General features: G+C 47.3%; 1 protein-coding gene across 2 annotated transcripts in view; it reads left to right on the top strand.

Moving 5' to 3' along the window:
- The first annotated feature begins 396 nt into the window (after positions 1-396).
- Positions 397-16,646, top strand: part of GADL1 (glutamate decarboxylase like 1) — a 178,518-nt gene continuing 162,268 nt past the window's right edge. For both annotated transcript variants that reach the window (XM_032238102.1, XM_032238101.1), the window contains exon 1: positions 397-562. In XM_032238102.1, coding sequence (XP_032093993.1) covers positions 544-562 — 19 coding nt within the window. In that variant the 5' untranslated portion in view covers positions 397-543. The remainder of the gene's footprint in view (positions 563-16,646) is intronic.

Here is a 16,646-nt window from a genome sequence, read left to right as displayed (position 1 = left end):
CTATGCCATAGAGTCGGACACAACTGGATAGGGAAACTTCTTCTTCTTCTTCTTTCTCCCTCTCTCTCTCTCTCTCTCTCTCCCTCCCTCTCTATAAATGTTTGCATAAGATATAGAGATGTACTTGTCCCACCACATTGAACATACGCCCTCTATCCTAACTTCAGTGTAATCAAGCACTGAAACTCAACACCATCACTAATTCTACGCGCAGCAACACCCGTTCCTCAGGGCCTCATTCCGGGCCCTCTGCATGACCCCTTATGTCAGCATCGTCTTTCAGATATTTCTAATCTGCTTTCCCCAGAAGATGCAACAGCAGCGGGGGGGCTCGCCAGCTTTCGCGTGCCACAAACTGAGTGGGCGGGGCTTACGATGAGCTTGTCTTTTGCATGGTTTTGCTCCCTAGAGCTCTCATCCTACCTGCGGCCATTTGTCGGAGAGAGTCAGCGCGGAGCTCCTGCACCAGCCATCAGCGTGGCGCGTCGTTTAGAAGCGTGGGAGACGCTCCCGTTGAATTGCAGCGCCAGCGGCGAAGGCGGGATGGAGGAGGAGGAGGAGGGTAAAAGCAAAGGCTCGGCGGCTTTTGTCGCTTAATCTTTTCTTACAGGATGCTTGAGTTTGGTTCTCGGAGAAGCTTCCCAGCCCTCCGCCCTCTTTTCGTGAATAGGGATAGCACATTTCTGATCTCCAACGAAGGAATCAGTGTCATGCCTAGGAATAAGCTTACGCAGGGTGTCTTTCTTTCTCAATGGCTTTGGTGGATTGCAACCCTGTCCCATCCCGCTTTTGAGGATTTGAGGAAAAAAAATTTCAGGGGTGGGGAAGGGTGTTTTCCTTGTCATGTTAATTCGTAGGTTCTTAAGCGTCTCTCTATCCGGCTCCCGCCGTCCTTCTGCAACCTAGTTCTGTGACGCGGATCCTCATTAAATTATTTTGAATTTGGATTCGGGGATCGCCTAGCTCTTCACCAACTTTCAAAGGAATAAAAGAAGTTTAAATAACTTATATTATCGCCGTGCATGGAGCACCTATGTTTTAAAGAAATCAACATCACACAATCCGCCCATTTACTATTACAAAACCTTAAGTCTTAAAAAACAAAATTAAAAATCATTAACTAACCCTCAGTTTACATTATCTACCATATTAGTCTGTGTGGATATAATAGAAAAGTAGCATGTGTAAGCACTATAAAAGGAAGGCAGGTTGTTTTTTATTATGAATATGGAATTTCTAATGCCATACAGAAATATGAATGTTTCAAAGGGAAAAAAAAGTTGCCTATCTAATACAAACAAAGGCACAAAGTATTTTTACTTTGGAAACATCTAAGAGTAAAACCAATGAAGATTCTAAATTAAAGATAAAATAGATAATAAAAAAGTGAAAAATAAAGAAAAAAAGAAAAGAAAAAAAGATAAGTGCCTTTTAATCCTAACAGTTGTAAGTAATTTATATTTTATTCTCTAAGATTACATTAAAATTTCCATATTACTATATTCTATCCTTTCTAATAAATCTATAAATCAACAGTCCCCCCCCCGTTTATTTTCAGAAAAAAGTCCATAAGTGATATTGTTTCTGTATCTTTTATAAAAAATATCTTCCCAGTTTTCTAGTCAGGTTATATCCAGAAGACAATATGGGCCGGAACTATCCAAGTTTTAAATTCCCTCAAACACAGCTCCATCCTTTCAGGTTAATGGCCTGGTAGTGGCTGGGTCTGGTCTTAAAGTATTGGAATTACACTCCAGTCTCCTTGTCAGCTTCTGCTTTGCTGTTGCTTCAGCTGCCATGAAACGGGAAGGGGGGGGGCGTGTATGTGGGAGGGATTTAATTGACGTGCTGGAGGAAGGTTCTAGGATGTACCAGTCGTTGGGAGTACGCATGCGTACGTGTTTCCCGCCTGCATCAACGGCCTACACATTCCATCTTCGGCCTGTCTGTTTGAAGTTATCTCACACCTGACATTTGAAGGACTTATGATTGGACTGGAGCTTTGATCCTAGGGGGGGGAACGGGTTTCCCTATATATCAATTGCTTTCGCGCCATATTATTCAGATCTTGCTTCACTACTGCTCGCTTACCATTTATAATTAGTAAAAGTACTTTGGATTTCCAACCCATGGAGTCTCTTAGTCTTCTTTCCTAATTATGGAGTGGAGTGGGCCCTGACAAGAAGCAAGATCTGAATAATATCCCTTTCCAGGAGATTTACGTCTACCGAGAAGGGAAAGAATGTCTTCTCCGACCAGAGAGGAGGAGGGCGTAACTGGAGGGGATTCCAGTGAACTAGGACCTCCCGACCTTTCTTTACACCAGCCCAGCCCGTCTGACCGACCTTTGCACGAAGATTTATTTCAACTGCAAATTTCCAGTCAGCCTGAACCTTCCCCCCCACCCCGTTGGTCAATTTCCGCGGGGCAAAGAGAGATAGAGACAAGCTGGAATGCTGGGCTCACCCAAAGACCACCTCCACAAACTTCGCTGGAGCCAGGTGCTGTGAGAAAACCTCAGGCGAGTGAAGTCCCTGACTATTGGAGCCAAAGGTACTGTGGGGAAAGCAGAGGGGGCGATGAAGGAGAATGGAGAGGCTATCAGCACCGGGGCCCGATGAGAAAACCCCAGCGGAGTGAATTACCTGATTATTGGGGTCAAACATTTTTGGAAGAGAGAAGGGGGGAGGAGGAAAGAGACTGGAGAAACTGGCAACGTTACCCACGCCAGGATTCTCCCCCCCCCCTCGGCCCGTGTCTCCCCCTGCGGCTAGAGGTTTCGCTGATCAAAGAGGACCTCCCCCCCAGCCTCCCCCCCGAAGACATCGAATGGCTAAAATCCCTCCCCTGCCTGTACGTTTTAAGGGGGATTCTACTAGCCTTCCCTCCTTTCTTATGCAAGTGTTTAACTACATGGAAATTTATGGCCGGGACTTTGAATCTGACACTTTAAGGGTCAGAATGATTCTTTTATCTTTGGATGGTGAAGCGGCTACATGGTCGACTGCTTTGCACATGTCTGGGTCTCCCCTCTTGGGGAATTTCAACCGTTTTATGGAGGCTTTCCGTCAACGTTTTGATGACCCATTAACTGAGAAGCGGAACAAATTGAAGTTTTTAACCTTCGACCAAGACGATAGACCTGTCGCCCAATACATCCAGGAATTTCAGTGTCTCTCACAATACATGAGAGGATGGGGGGAGGACGCCCTTCTGGACAGATTTGCCGAAGGGTTGAACGCAGACATTTATCAACAATGTGTCAATCGTAACCTGCCAAGACGCTTAATCACGTGGTTTGAGCATGCTGCAGACGCCGAGCTTGACTTAATCCGTCTGCGTTATGCCACTGAAGAAAGAAGGAAGCGGAAGGAGAGGGCTGCCAGGTCCCTCCCCCCTCCTACTACGCAATCGTTCTCCAAACGACGAGGCGACGCAAGAGGGCCCCCTTCTGGCTCCTCCAGACCGTTAACATGCTTTCGTTGTGGCAAGCTTGGGCACACCGCCCCCGAATGTCGGGCTAAACTGCCTCTCTCTGCCCAACCCCCTCCCAGACGTGATGACAAGCCTGCCAGAGGCTCTGACAAGAAGAAGAAGGAGACAGCGTTCGCTGGGGAAACCAACCCCCCTCCTTTTGCCCAGCCATTAAAGGGTGACGCAGATGCTAACTCCTCTTCTTCTGAGGACTCTGATGACGACACATTGCCTCGCTGGGTGAGTTCAAACAAGGGGCCCCTTCTCATCCCTATTGAATTAAAAGTTCCTCCTGAGGGGACCCCTGCCACCCTCCTAGCTTTACTTGATTCTGGCTGTTCCCGATCCATGATCAATCCCGCCATGGTTGAAAAATTGGGCATCAAATTGCGCACTTTGAAAACCCCGATTGTGTTTTGCCAAATAGATGGCTCGATTGCGGGGGGGGGGGCGCCCATTTTTTTTACTGAGCCTTTGGAAATGAAAATGGGTACCCATACTGAATTAATCTCTTTTGTGGTCGCGCCTGGCATGGACAGACCACTCATTTTGGGCATCCCATGGCTCCGGAAGTGGAACCCTCACATAAATTGGCGGACAGGCCGCTTGCGTGTTCGCTCGAAGGTGCCTCCAGTGGGGGAGGGCTCTCCGGACCAACCTGAAGTCACTGACGTTCCTGAAGTAGCCGCTAGAGGGCAGGAGAGGATTGCAGGAGAGGAAAAAATCCCGAAAGAATATTTGGATCTTAGGGACGTCTTCAGCGAGCAATCTTCGGACATTCTACCCCCCCACAGGCCTACTGATTGCTCCATTGACATTTTACCCGGGGTCAAACTCCCAAAACCCCGCATTTACTCCATGTCACCCAGGGAAATGGAGGAGATGCGTTCTTTCATTGACAAAAATTTGAAACGTGGGTTCATTGAACCGGCTCGACCCAAAGTGGCTGCCCCTGTCCTATTTCGTGAAAAGAAAGATGGGTCTCTTCGTTTGTGCTGTGACTTTCGCAACCTTAACGCAATCTGTACTCAAAACCTCTACCCACTACCATTGATGAAGGACTTGTTAGCGCAACTGGGGAAGGGCCGCATCTTCACAAAGTTGGACCTGCGGGAAGCTTACTATAGAGTACGCATTAAGGAAGGGGACGAATGGAAGACCGCATTCAACTGCCCTCTTGGTTGTTTCCAGTTCCGAGTTATGCCTTTTGGCCTACAGGGGGCTCCTGCTGTGTTCATGCAATTCATTAATGAGATCCTCCACGATCATCTCTATAAGGGCGTTATCGTCTATCTGGACGATATCCTCATTTATACTCGCTCTTACGACCACCACGTCAATCTGGTGCGCACTGTCTTGAAAAAACTCCGTGCTGCCAACCTATATGCCAAATTGTCTAAGTGCGAGTTTCACCAAACGACTATTGACTATCTGGGCTACCGTATCTCCTCGGATGGCGTTGAAATGGACCCTGAAAAAGTGAAGGCGGTTACTGAGTGGGACGCTCCCAAAACTCGTAAACAGTTGCAAAAATTTTTGGGTTTCGCTAATTTCTACCGTCAATTTATTCCCTCTTTTGCCAACATTGCTCTCCCTATCACTAATTTACTCAAGACTAAAGGCGACCCGAAGCCTAAACCCAATAAGCCTTTGGACTGGACCATGGAATGCCAGGCGGCATTCAAAAAACTTAAACGCCTTTTTGCCGCTGAACCAGTTCTTAAACATCCTGATCTCAACCAGCCTTTCGTCGTCCAGGCGGATGCCAGTGATGTCGCTGTTGGGGCCGTTCTGCTACAAGCCAATGACCAAGGTAACTTACAGCCTTGCGCGTACACCTCACGTAAACTCACTGACACAGAGCGGCGCTGGGCGGTTTGGGAGAAGGAGGCTTTTGCGGTCCGTTGGGCCCTCGCTACTTGGCGCCATTTCCTCGAAGGCTCTAAACACCCATTTGAAGTGTGGACTGACCACAAGAACTTGGAAGCGTTACGCACACCTCGTCGTCTCTCCCCCAAACAGATGCGGTGGGCCCAATATTTTAACCGTTTCAATTTCACTCTCAAGTATATCCCGGGCGGAAAGAACTTCATGGCCGATGCTTTGTCCCGATTACCTCAGTATAATTGTTCCAAACTGAGTATCGTCCAACCGCTCTTGGCAGCTCCGGTACTCACACGTCAACAGACCAAAGCTCGGGAGGTAGTGCCTCACGATCTACTTTCTGACCTCAAAGCAGCTCTTCATCAAGACGACTGGTTCCTGACCCATCGGGACGAGTGCACCATGAGGGACGATCTACCGTGGATTGGTGCTAAATTATACGTCCCCGCTTCCCTACGACTTGTCGTCCTTCGTCGCGCTCATGACTCCAGGATGGCGGGTCATTTTGGGTTCGTCAAGACTTTGCACCTCGTGAAGAGACAATTCTGGTGGCCTTCTTTAAAAAAGGACATTGAACTTTATGTGGCCAGTTGCCCAGTTTGCGCGGCCGCCAAAAAGCCGCCGGGGAAACCGCAGGGACTTTTGCAGTCTGTTGCCCGCCCAGTTGCACCTTGGAAGGAGATTTCTATGGACTTTATTGTTGAGCTCCCCGAGAGCCAGGGCCACACCGTCGTCTGGGTAGTCACTGATTTGTTTTCCAAGCAAGTTCATTTCGTCCCTTGCCACAAAATTCCTTCCGCCAAGGCGTTGGCTAAATTGTTTCTTTCCCACATCTACCGGTTGCATGGGGTTCCCGACCGTATTATCTCCGATCGTGGAGTCCAATTCACATCTAAATTTTGGAAGGAGTTCCTTGCACGCATTGGTTCCACCCAAGGCCTTAGCTCCGCCTACCATCCTCAGACTAATGGCGGCTGTGAACGTACTAATTCCGTCCTTGAACAGTATTTACGTTGTTTCATCAATTATCAACAGGACGATTGGGTTGACTTGTTACCACATGCTGAAGTGGCCTATAACAATTCGGTTCACTCCAGTACGGGCTTCACCCCTTTCCGGGTCGTTTACGGCCAGGATTTTGTTCCTATTCCCGAACTGCCTACGGCCCAACCTCAGGTTCCTTCCGTTGCAGACTGGAGCGAACGTCTCAGTCGCATTTGGCCCCTGACTCTTTCCACCTTGGACGCTGCCCATAAGGCTCATAAGCAGCAGGCTGATAAGAAACGCTCTCAGCCCTATGATTACCACGTTGGAGATTTAGTGTATTTGTCCACGAAATTCTTGCATACTACACAAAAATCGAAGAAATTGGGTCCCAAGTATGTTGGCCCTTTCCCAATTGTTAAAGTTATCAATCCTGTTTCGGTTCGTTTGCAATTGCCCAAGCATCTGAACCGTATCCACCCGGTGTTCCACATTAACCTCATCAAACCAGTTCGGGTATCCAACCTCAGGCACACGGAATGGGTTGATAAGTCCCACGTTCGTGCGCCCCGCTTACTCCAGAGATTTTATGCTTCTTATCCCGACAAGCCTTGACTTCCCTCCCCTCCCTTTTTCATTTGTTTTCTTATTTGTCTGTTTCGTTTGTTTTTTCTTCCAGGCCTGACAGCCTTTTTCCGGGGGACGGCCGGATGTCAGCTTCTGCTTTGCTGTTGCTTCAGCTGCCATGAAACGGGAAGGGGGGGGCGTGTATGTGGGAGGGATTTAATTGACGTGCTGGAGGAAGGTTCTAGGATGTACCAGTCGTTGGGAGTACGCATGCGTACGTGTTTCCCGCCTGCATCAACGGCCTACACATTCCATCTTCGGCCTGTCTGTTTGAAGTTATCTCACACCTGACATTTGAAGGACTTATGATTGGACTGGAGCTTTGATCCTAGGGGGGGGAACGGGTTTCCCTATATATCAATTGCTTTCGCGCCATATTATTCAGATCTTGCTTCACTACTGCTCGCTTACCATTTATAATTAGTAAAAGTACTTTGGATTTCCAACCCATGGAGTCTCTTAGTCTTCTTTCCTAATTATGGAGTGGAGTGGGCCCTGACACTCCTACAGAATTGGAACTGCCATTGGCTTGAGCCAGTTGGTTTGTACATACGTAATATAATTTAAAGTTATGCTCTACATATACTAAGATCAATAAATTAAGTTAGCAAGGAAAAGTACCACAATACACTTCATTGAATACAAATGCTCTTATTTTACTACTTATCTGTAGACATAAATTTTCAATATTAGAAAATATTAACATAGCAAGATGATATATATTACATTGTCCTTCCCTTTTTTTAACCATACTTCTGAAGACTTTCTTAAGTAGACTGCACTGCCTTGGGGAAGTGATAAATCCCAGCTGACCCCATGAACTCTGAGAGATCTCTCTGAAGCTTTTCTCCATGTATCTATAACCTTCACAGTAAGATAGTGTATTTTATTTCAGTGCTGTCACAGGGAATGTTTGGGCGCAGAGACTACCAATTTTAAAGCATTACATGAATAAAGAAGCTAGATAAATTTCCTTAGACAGTTGACAGAGCTACAGTCTGGGAAACTGCTCTTGTGTTAAGCGTGCACAGTGGTGAATCTATCCAAAGTTAAGGGCAATCCTAGAAGACAAATTGATCCTGGAATCTTCTGCTTACAAAGCTAGTATTTGGTCATTGATTTGTGATTCATTACTGATACGTTTCTTACAAACATCAAGGACTCTTGCTCAATAAATTTTACTATGACATTTTTACCAATTTGCTACATTTTCCCCATTTATTATAGCAAACTTTATAGTACATTTTGTGCATTGAGCATAATATATACTTTTCCTAAATCCTTTGATGTTTTTGCTCATACAAGGTAATGCTGCCAACTTTCCAGCAAGGTTTGTTCGTGTACATGTTGTTTATATGAAGAATGTATTTTGTTTACCATATTGTTACTTTATGCTGTATGAAAAAATAATTGTTCTGCATTATTTTTCTTTCATATGCTACTAACAAGGACATCTTGGTGAATCTGCAGTTTTGCAAGTTCATTTCTTAGTATCACATAGTTCTCAATAGAGCTGTAGATAGCATCCACTTACGGGTTAATCCTGTACGTTCTCCGATTGGACTGAGTTTGATTAATAATTAATTAGCCACCTATGTAACTCATCTCTGTGAGTGACTCCACCCAGCTTTTTGATTCAGTCCACTCTGGCCAGTCGTGTTATGAATCCTTCTTTAGTGAACTTGTTTAAAAGTGAGTAATCATGGGACGAAGAGTGGGCTGGAGATCAGTGACCAAGAGAGCCTTAGGCTATTGGAGAGAGGCTCATTGAGGTTTTCTACCAGCCTTGAGCCGCAGGTGCAAGGGGGGGGGGGAACTGATTGCACATGGAAAATCCAGCCTCTTCACTGCATGTTGCGATTCCTGAGACAGCAGCCCCCCTGCTGTGAGCAGCCGATTCTGCAGTGTACCTGTGTGGCTGCAGGGCTCCTTGCCGGCGTTTGCCTGACCTCTCCAGGCTAGGGAGGGCGGAACAGCCGCGCCTTCATAAAATGACATGCCGATGCCACAGGGAGTCAAACGGCCCTCATAAACTGCCTTCGTGCCCTGTGAGGCCCACAGACGGTGATTCAGGACGTGAGTGTCTGCACTGGCCTGAGGGAGCCATCAGAAGCCCAGAGAGAGCGCTGGCGGCCGTCTGGAGGAGGAGAAATTTGGCGCAAGCGCCATTTGAATAAGGAATTTAGCACGGCCGCCATTTTGAATACCAACAGTCCCTCTGATGGCAGACAGCACAGCGTCAGGCCAACCTGACATGGAAGGAAGCAGTCAGGGAGGTTTTCTGTCAGTGGCTGGAGGCCCCGATCTCCAAGCCTTCCCTGCCTCATCCCAAAGCGGCAGTGCAAATAAGCCACATGATAAGGGCTCTAAGGACTCTAAATCCTCCAGCAAGGTCTCCAAGTCTAAGAAGGCTTCCAAATCGGCAGACAAGGAGGCCAACCCCCAGACCAAGGTTGGGCCTCATTCCTATTCCCCCCCTACCATCTCAGGCCACAGCCCTCCCTCGAAGTTGGATTCTGGGCCTGGTCCATTTAGTCCAATGCTGTCTATTAATACCTTAGGGATCTGGGGGCAATCTGTGCTGCCCCCCCCCTATGGAATCTCGCCTACCTAGCAGGCATGTGGAAGCCACATTTACACCCACGGCTGTGGGCCTCCGTCACAAGTATCCGGTCCTGGCCATGCCTCTAGACTACCAGTCCTTCATTGCAGAGGCCATTAAACAGGGGATTGCAGCTGGGTTGCAGCAATGTGAACCAGCACCACCTCTACCAGCTACCCAGGTTCGTGCACACAATGACCTCGAGCCCAACATGGGAGCGGACCAATCACCTCAGGACCCAGAGTGCAGTCATTCTCCAGCCTCGAAGAGGGGGAGATCAGGGAGGATGGCTTATCTGAGGAAAACTACGTCTGGCGTGGAATACCCAGGCCTCCCTGGAGGAGATTTGCGACCCCCTTGCCCTTTGTTCAGAGTTATAAGCTGGACAAATTCGCTTCAGCAGACGCTGCCTTTGGCTGCAGGGTTCTGCAAGCAGTCCATACCGACAGGTAGCCTAACAGTCTCTTCCCTCCCTATGGGGACTAGCTTAGGTATGTCCCATAAGTGGATGCTATCTCCAGCTCTATTGAGAAAGGGTGTTGGTACTTACCTAATACGCCTCTTCTAATAGAGTGGAGATAGCATCCAGCCCCGCCCTGTATGGAGACTGTTTTTCCATGCTTACCTGGGAATAGGGTTGATGATGTTGTTGTTTGTTACCTTATTTGTGCTTGTGGACTTTCTTGTTGGTTTTGCACTACATTATTTACTAAAATTGAATGTTGGATAACACGTGGAGTCTGTGTCTTTGTTCTTCGTCGCAAAGCTGGGTAGAGTCACTCACAGAGATGGGTTATATAGGTGGCTAATTAATTATTAATCAGACTCAATCGGAGAACGGAGAGGGTTAACCCATAAGTGGATGCTATCTCCACTCTATTAGAAGAGGCTTATCAGGTAGGTACCAACACCCTTTTTCTAATACCTTATCTTGCCTTATTTTGAATGCAATATTTAATTAAGAGAATAAAAACATGATAAATCAAAACATTTAAGCCATGATCTAATAACTCCTTAGATTTCTTGAGTCTATACATCTAAGGCTAGTGGAATATCAGGAGTCCTTGAATTATAAATGTAATGGAGCTTCCCACCATGATGGTAATTATAAATGTAGGCCAGTTGCCAAGTACCCAATGTGCAGTCAAATGATAGGGGCTGACCTTTAGATCTTTAAATCCAAATCGTAAGTCTCCCCAGAGGTTTGTATGGTTGTAAATTGAGGACCTGTATAGGTAATAGTAGATTGGCTCTCACAGTACTCTCTAAATTAGAAACTAAGTTTACATAGAATAGCAAAATGAAATAAGTGCATAACACAACACTGGGCTTATGCTTGTGACATACCCAAATGTGCCAAAACTGACCAATGCAGTCTTTACCATTAGCATGTTGGGGCATGTATACAACTAAAGCTAGTAGTCTTGACTACAAGTCTCTATTTTATCTTTCTAAAAAGCATTGAAAGTCATAGTCAGGGGGGATTAGCATTTATAAAGCCATCTAGTGATGACCATATAGAATACTAAATCTTAGAATGTAAGAATACAAATGAAATGAAAGAAAGAAAATAGATATATGGTATAACTGTGAAATTAAAAGAAAGACAATATTAATGAAGGTGATTGATCTTGTGGAGTGAGTTGAGGGGATTACATATAGAAAAGAGATAATGATGGTTTAATTGTGAATGAAAGGCCTCCAATAGATGGATGTATAAATTGGTGTTGTTTAACTTGTGATGGACGTGTTTGAAAATAGCTTTTGAACACTCAGGAGGAAAACCATCCAGGACAGGAGATAGCATCAAGAACATATCTTTGAAAAAAAAAAGACATGTAAGAAAAAAAAGTAAGTTAAAAAAAAACCTCTAGAATGACTATAGAACATGCAAATCCTATATGAAAAAGGATAAAAAATAGATTTGGGTGCTTTGTGAGTTGACACTTTGGTAGAATGAAGGGGACATGGGCATAAGGAAAAGTATATGGAAGCTGCTTTGAATAGTATAAAAATATATCACAGTATGCCATTTCATGACTAAGATAAGGTGACCAGACATCCCGCTTTTGGTGGGACACACCCGCTTTCCAATGCATTTTCCCGCGTCCCGCCCGCTTTTTTAAAAAGCACGCTTTTTTTGGCGCTCGCAGCTCCCGCCCATCAGCTGCTAGCTTGCTGGGCTGGCTCATCGTTCTGTTCTCTATCCTACCTCCTACCTACAAATTTAAGCCAGCCCAGCCTGCCGCTCACAGATTGGATTGGCCTGGACTCCAGCCAATCAGTGAGCTGGCTGGGATGGAAAACGCGGCGTGCTTAAAGTTTTCCATCCCAGCCAGCTCACTGATTGGCTGGAGTCCGCTTAGCATGCCGCATGAGTCCCCCGCCCATCCGTTGCCGCTCGCATGGGCGGGGTAGCGTAGTGAGTGAGCGGGGAGCGAGCTCGCCTTTCCAGCTCCACTTCCGGACAAGCTGTGGAAAAACCTCTGCGAAAAGTGCCACCTGGGGCCGCCGCTTCTTCTCCGAACTCAGAGTAAGTGACGGGCGGGGTGAGTGAGGGGGGGGTGGCGGGATCGCCACCCGCTGCACTGCAGCTGACTCACCCCGGGCCGGGCGGGCTGGGAGGCTCTGGGCGTCCGGGCGGGAAGAGCACAGAGAAAGGCAGAGCGGCGCTCGATGCGACTCTGCTATTTCTGCTGGAGGAGTCCCTAGATAGGGAAGGCGGGTGGCGAGGCAGAGCAAGGGAGCGCAAATGGCGGATCCAGGGCTCATATGCAGAGGGAGCTCTCCAGGCACAGGAGCGCTGGAAAAGTGCTCCGCTCATGCACCCACCGGGACGGAGCACGGTCGCTCCAGCCCTGCCTGCTGGCACGACTTTGAAGTGTTGGCTTGCCGCTTGCCTTCCACTTCGGCCCGCGCGGAAGGCAATCCAGCCCTTTCAAAGTCATGCCGGCAGTTTAGAACTCGACCGCCATTCAGCGAAAGATGTTTCGCTGAATGGCGGCTGAGGGGCACGCTAAAGTGCCAGCATGAGTTTGAAGGGCTGGCTTGCCGCTTGCCTTCCACTTCGGCCCGCGCGGAAGGCAATCCAGCCCTTTCAAAGTCATGCCGGCAGTTTAGAACTTGCCCGTCATTCAGCGAAACATACTTCGCTGAATGGCGGCCAAGGGGCACGCTAAAGTGCCGGCATAGGTTTGAAGGGCTGGCTTGCCGCTTGCCTTCCACGTCGGCCCGCGCGGAAGGCAATCCAGCCCTTTCAAAGTCATGCCGGCAGTTTAGAACTTGCCCGTCATTCAGCGAAACATACTTCGCTGAATGGCGGCCAAGGGGCACGCTAAAGTGCCGGCATAAGTTTGAAGGGCTGGCTTGCCGCTTGCCTTCCACGTCGGCCCGCGCGGAAGGCAATCCAGCCCTTTCAAAGTCATGCCGGCAGTTTAGAACTTGCCCGTCATTCAGCGAAACATACTTCGCTGAATGGCGGCCAAGGGGCACGCTAAAGTGCCGGCATAAGTTTGAAGGGCTGGCTTGCCGCTTGCCTTCCACGTCGGCCCGCGCGGAAGGCAATCCAGCCCTTTCAAAGTCATGCCGGCAGTTTAGAACTTGCCCGTCATTCAGCGAGACATACTTCGCTGAATGGCGGCCAAGGGGCACTCTAAAGTGCCGGCATAGGTTTGAAGGGCTGGCTTGCCGCTTGCCTTCCACGTCGGCCCGCGCGGAAGGCAATCCAGCCCTTTCAAAGTCATGCCAGCAGTTTAGAACTTGCCCGTCATTCAGCGAAACATACTTCGCTGAATGGCGGCCAAGGGGCACGCTAAAGTGCCGGCATAAGTTTGAAGGGCTGGCTTTCCGCTTGCCTTCCACGTCGGCCCGCGCGGAAGGCAATCCAGCCCTTTCAAAGTCATGCCGGCAGTTTAGAACTTGCCCGTCATTCAGCGAAACATACTTCGCTGAATGGCGGCCAAGGGGCACGCTAAAGTGCCGGCATAGGTTTGAAGGGCTGGCTTGCCGCTTGCCTTCCACGTCGGCCCGCGCGGAAGGCAATCCAGCCCTTTCAAAGTCATGCCGGCAGTTTAGAACTTGCCCGTCATTCAGCGAAACATAACTTTGAAGTGCTGGCTTGCTTGCCGCGTTTCCCCGGAGCGCTCGGGCTCCTTCTCTGGGCAGAGTTGGAGCCTATCCTCCACCTCCTCCCAACGGAGGGGCGCCCTAAAAAAAAAAAAAAAGGAGCCAAGCCGTTCCAAAGATGTGAAGGGAAGCAACCAGATCGCAGCGAGGAGAAGGAGGAGGAAGTAAATACAAGTATAATAAATACAAGTATTTATTATACTTGTATTTATTATACTGTGGATTTGGTCTGCATCAACCTGCCGCCTCCCCTCACCAGGCAAATCGCGGTGAAAACTCTGGGTGAGTCTCCGCAGAGAGCTTGGCGGGCAGCTGGCTGGACTTCTAAGAGGTGGGGGGGAGGAGCGGCAGCTCCTTGAAATGGAAAAAGGCTTGCTTCCCCCTCCCCAATGAGACGCCTTCCACGATAATAGGAGAGGAGAGCTAAGAGAACAGGGCGGGGGTTGGGAGAAGGCATGGGACCGGGCTCGGATTTGCCATTTGAGAGAGAGAGAGAGAGGAAGGGGGAGAACACGAGTGTGTGTATCCCTCCTTCCTTCAGCCCAACACTCTAGCCCGGCTTGGCTCCCGCTTCGTCTCTCCTGCCTCTTCGCTTCTCTGTTCGATTGTTGAAAGTGGGAGCCAAACCGGGTCATTCCTTCCAAGAGGCAAGTTTCCGTTCTCTTAGCTACGTTCTGCCTTGTGATTGCTGTCTCCAGGCTCTCCTCTCCTATTATCATGGAAGGTGTCTCATTTGGGGGAGGGGGGGCAGGCCTTTCTCCATTCAACAGATCCAATATACAGAGTTTTATTTTTTGGCCCTAAAAATATTGTCACTGAGGATGACAGAAATTTCTTCATCATTGCTATTGGCCTCAAGTAGCAAATAATTAAACATGGTTTTTAGTGTACTTAGTTAGCTATCTGCTTTTTAACATTACATGGTATCAGTTTCAAGAATGCATGCAATCCTGAAAATTTGTAACAAACTTGTTGAAGGGCCTATGAAATATTTTCTAGTTTAGTGTAGAATAAGTATTCTTAATAAAAGAAAAAGTCATTTTTATTTAATCAATTGCATTCCTGTTTATAATGGCATTAATTAACTAAACTGGAAATAAATCTATGTTTTGCTAGAGTTTTAAAATTAAAAAACCTTACATTTTGTTGCTATTATTTTAATCAGAGTTTTGCCAAGTGAAATTATATAATGGTTCCTCATGTCTCTGTAATTTTCTAAATCTCATCCAGAAGTACCACAGAATCTGGCATTTTCAGCAGAATGATGCTGATGCTAATAAAACATCCTGATTTTTGGTGAAAGGATGGAAAGAGGAAGGAAGGAGGAAGAGAGATCTAAAGAGCAGAAAGACAGAAGGCAGATAGGCAAGAGGAAGGAAGGAAGGAGAAAGAATGGAAAGGAAGGAAGGCTAGAAGGAAGAAAGAGGGAGGGAGGGAGGGAGGGAGGGAGGGGGGGAAGGAAGGTGAAAGGAGGAAGGAAGGAAGGGTACTTCCACTTGTAGGCCTGGGACTGAATGCAGGAGGAGTCTCTCCATAGGATCAGCTGCTCCTCTGATCATGGTCTATGAAAATGTTACTGCCTGCCTGATGCAAATTTAGACAGATGGTGCTTTGGGCTGCCCCACAAATCCCCCCTTTACTCCTCCCCCTGTAGAATTCATCCCCCTGAGTTTTGCCTTTGAGGGGCATGTGTGGTTATGGCGGATGGCAGTCAGCTGGAGGTTGAGAGGGGATTGGGGCTTTTGTCTGCCTGTGGAGTTCTCCCCACGGACAGGATGGGATGTTGGCATGAAAGGGATCCGGGCACAATCTCACCTGTTCCAAGTAAAGTTGCCTTTTGCAATTGGCTACCGGTAATCCTCGACTTACGACCAGATTGATCCCCCAATTTCTGTTGCTAAGGGAGACGTTTGTTAAATGATTTTTGCCTCATTTTGCGACCTTTTATTGCCACGTTAAGTGAATCATGGTGGTTGTTAAGTCAGGAACATGGCTGTTTAGTGACCAAAATTACAATGGCATAGAAAAAAGTGACTGATGACCATTTTTCACACTTAGCGACCATTTTCACACTTAGCGACCGTTGTGGCATCCTCATGGTTACGCGATCAAAATGTTGATGTTTGGCAACAGATTCGTATTTCTGATGATAGTTTGAAATGGTGACAGTATAAATTATTGCTGGTGTAATACTTAACAATGGTTTTTAAGGATTTCTTTTATTTATAGAATACCTTTTTTTATTTTGGGGGGATTTTTACTTTTAAATTGTTTATAAAATGTATTTACTACAAGAAATGTTCCTTTTTGCAAATGTGATCTTTGCAAATCTTTGTGATGCAATATGTTCAGACCAGGTTTATGTGTCTCAAAGTGGCTGCTATTCTATGGGCAGGCCAGGTTGGTGCAAGGCAGCTTTGCCAGATTTGGTGTGTTTCACCCTCATTGAATTTTATATCGTATAAAGAATGGAAGGAGGAAGGAAGAGAAAAAAGGAGGAAGGGAGTGAGTGAGGAAAGAAGAGGATGGAAGGAGGGAGGAAGGAAGGAAGAGAGGGAAAGAGCAGAAGACAGATAAGGTGAAGGTAGATCAGCAAGAGGAATGAAGGAAGAAGTGAGGAGTCTCGAGGAGGGGGAAAACATTTAGTGACCAAAGTTACAATGGCATTGAAAAAAGTGACTGATGACCATTTTTCACACTTAGCAACCATTGCGACCATTTTTCACACTTAGCGACCGTTGCGACCATTTTTCACACTTAGCGACCATTGCAGCATCCTCATGGTCACGTGATCAAAATTTTGTTTGGCAACAGATTCGTATTTATGCTGGTTTCAGTGTCCTGGGGTGACCTTTTGACAAAAAAAATTTTTTTAATCAAGCCCCCCCCCGCCCCCCCCCGTCAAGGATGTCCCTCTTTTCCAATCTGAAAATCTGGTCACCTTAGACTA

The sequence above is a fragment of the Thamnophis elegans genome, chromosome Z (assembly GCF_009769535.1).
Source record: "Thamnophis elegans isolate rThaEle1 chromosome Z, rThaEle1.pri, whole genome shotgun sequence".
Classification (NCBI taxonomy): Eukaryota; Metazoa; Chordata; class Lepidosauria; order Squamata; family Colubridae; genus Thamnophis; species Thamnophis elegans.
The sequence above is the reverse complement of the archived record's forward strand: the minus strand, read 5'-3'. Positions and strand labels throughout refer to the sequence as shown.